The sequence below is a fragment of the Carlito syrichta genome, unplaced genomic scaffold (genome assembly GCF_000164805.1).
Source record: "Carlito syrichta isolate Samal-C Ts95f unplaced genomic scaffold, Tarsius_syrichta-2.0.1 Scaffold305210, whole genome shotgun sequence".
NCBI classification, from domain to species: Eukaryota; Metazoa; Chordata; class Mammalia; order Primates; family Tarsiidae; genus Carlito; species Carlito syrichta.
This window is the reverse complement of record NW_007249306.1, coordinates 78,985-79,649: the sequence shown is the minus strand read 5'-3', so window position 1 is coordinate 79,649 and position 665 is coordinate 78,985. Positions and strand designations below refer to the sequence as shown.

General features: G+C 65.6%; 1 protein-coding gene across 6 annotated transcripts in view; it reads right to left on the bottom strand.

Moving 5' to 3' along the window:
- PPP3CA (protein phosphatase 3 catalytic subunit alpha) overlaps window positions 1-665 on the bottom strand; it is a 324,678-nt gene extending 324,013 nt beyond the window's left edge. For all 6 annotated transcript variants that reach the window (XM_008061335.1, XM_008061336.1, XM_021714081.1 and 3 more), the window contains exon 1: window positions 535-665. In XM_008061335.1, the coding sequence (XP_008059526.1) occupies window positions 535-592 (58 nt within the window). In that variant the 5' untranslated portion in view covers window positions 593-665. The remainder of the gene's footprint in view (window positions 1-534) is intronic.

Below are 665 nucleotides of genomic sequence, written 5' to 3'. Positions count from 1 at the left end.
GGAGGAGGGGAGGGGGAGACGGAAGGAATTGCTGCAATGGAGCACCCGGAGCACCCTACCCGGGCGAGGCAGTCGGTGGAAAACCACGGCCACATAAAAATGCCATATTAATTTTTTAAAAGCCATCAATCACCGCTCCCTCTGCAAAAGAAAACCATAAACCCGGTCCCATGCAAGCCTGCGAACAGCCACCCACTTCCTATTTCTGTCACAGCAGCTACACCCTGCCAACCACTACCCCCCCCGGCGCCCCCTCCCGCCACTGCCACCCCCGCGGCCGCCGCCGCCTCCCTGCGGCTCAGCCATTTGCCAACTGACGCCCCCGTCAATAAAAATGCCCTGAGTGGGGCTAGGTGGGACGCGTGGGGGCAGGGCCCCGCGGGAGAAGGGGGTTCGCGGGTTGCACAATATCCTAGAAGGTCCGTGGCTGGAGCCGGGAGAGGAGAGCTCAGGGCGGGGGGAGGGGAGTCGTGGCGAGCCGCCCAGGCGCCTGCGGCACTCGGCGCACCCGGGCGACCGCGGAGCTCCGCTTACCTTTCACCACCCTGTCGGTCGTCGACAACTTGGGATCAATTGCCTTGGGCTCGGACATCTCCAGCCGCCGGGGGACAGCGACGCGCTGCTCGTCCGTCCGACTGCACACCCCGACCGGACCGGCGGGCCCG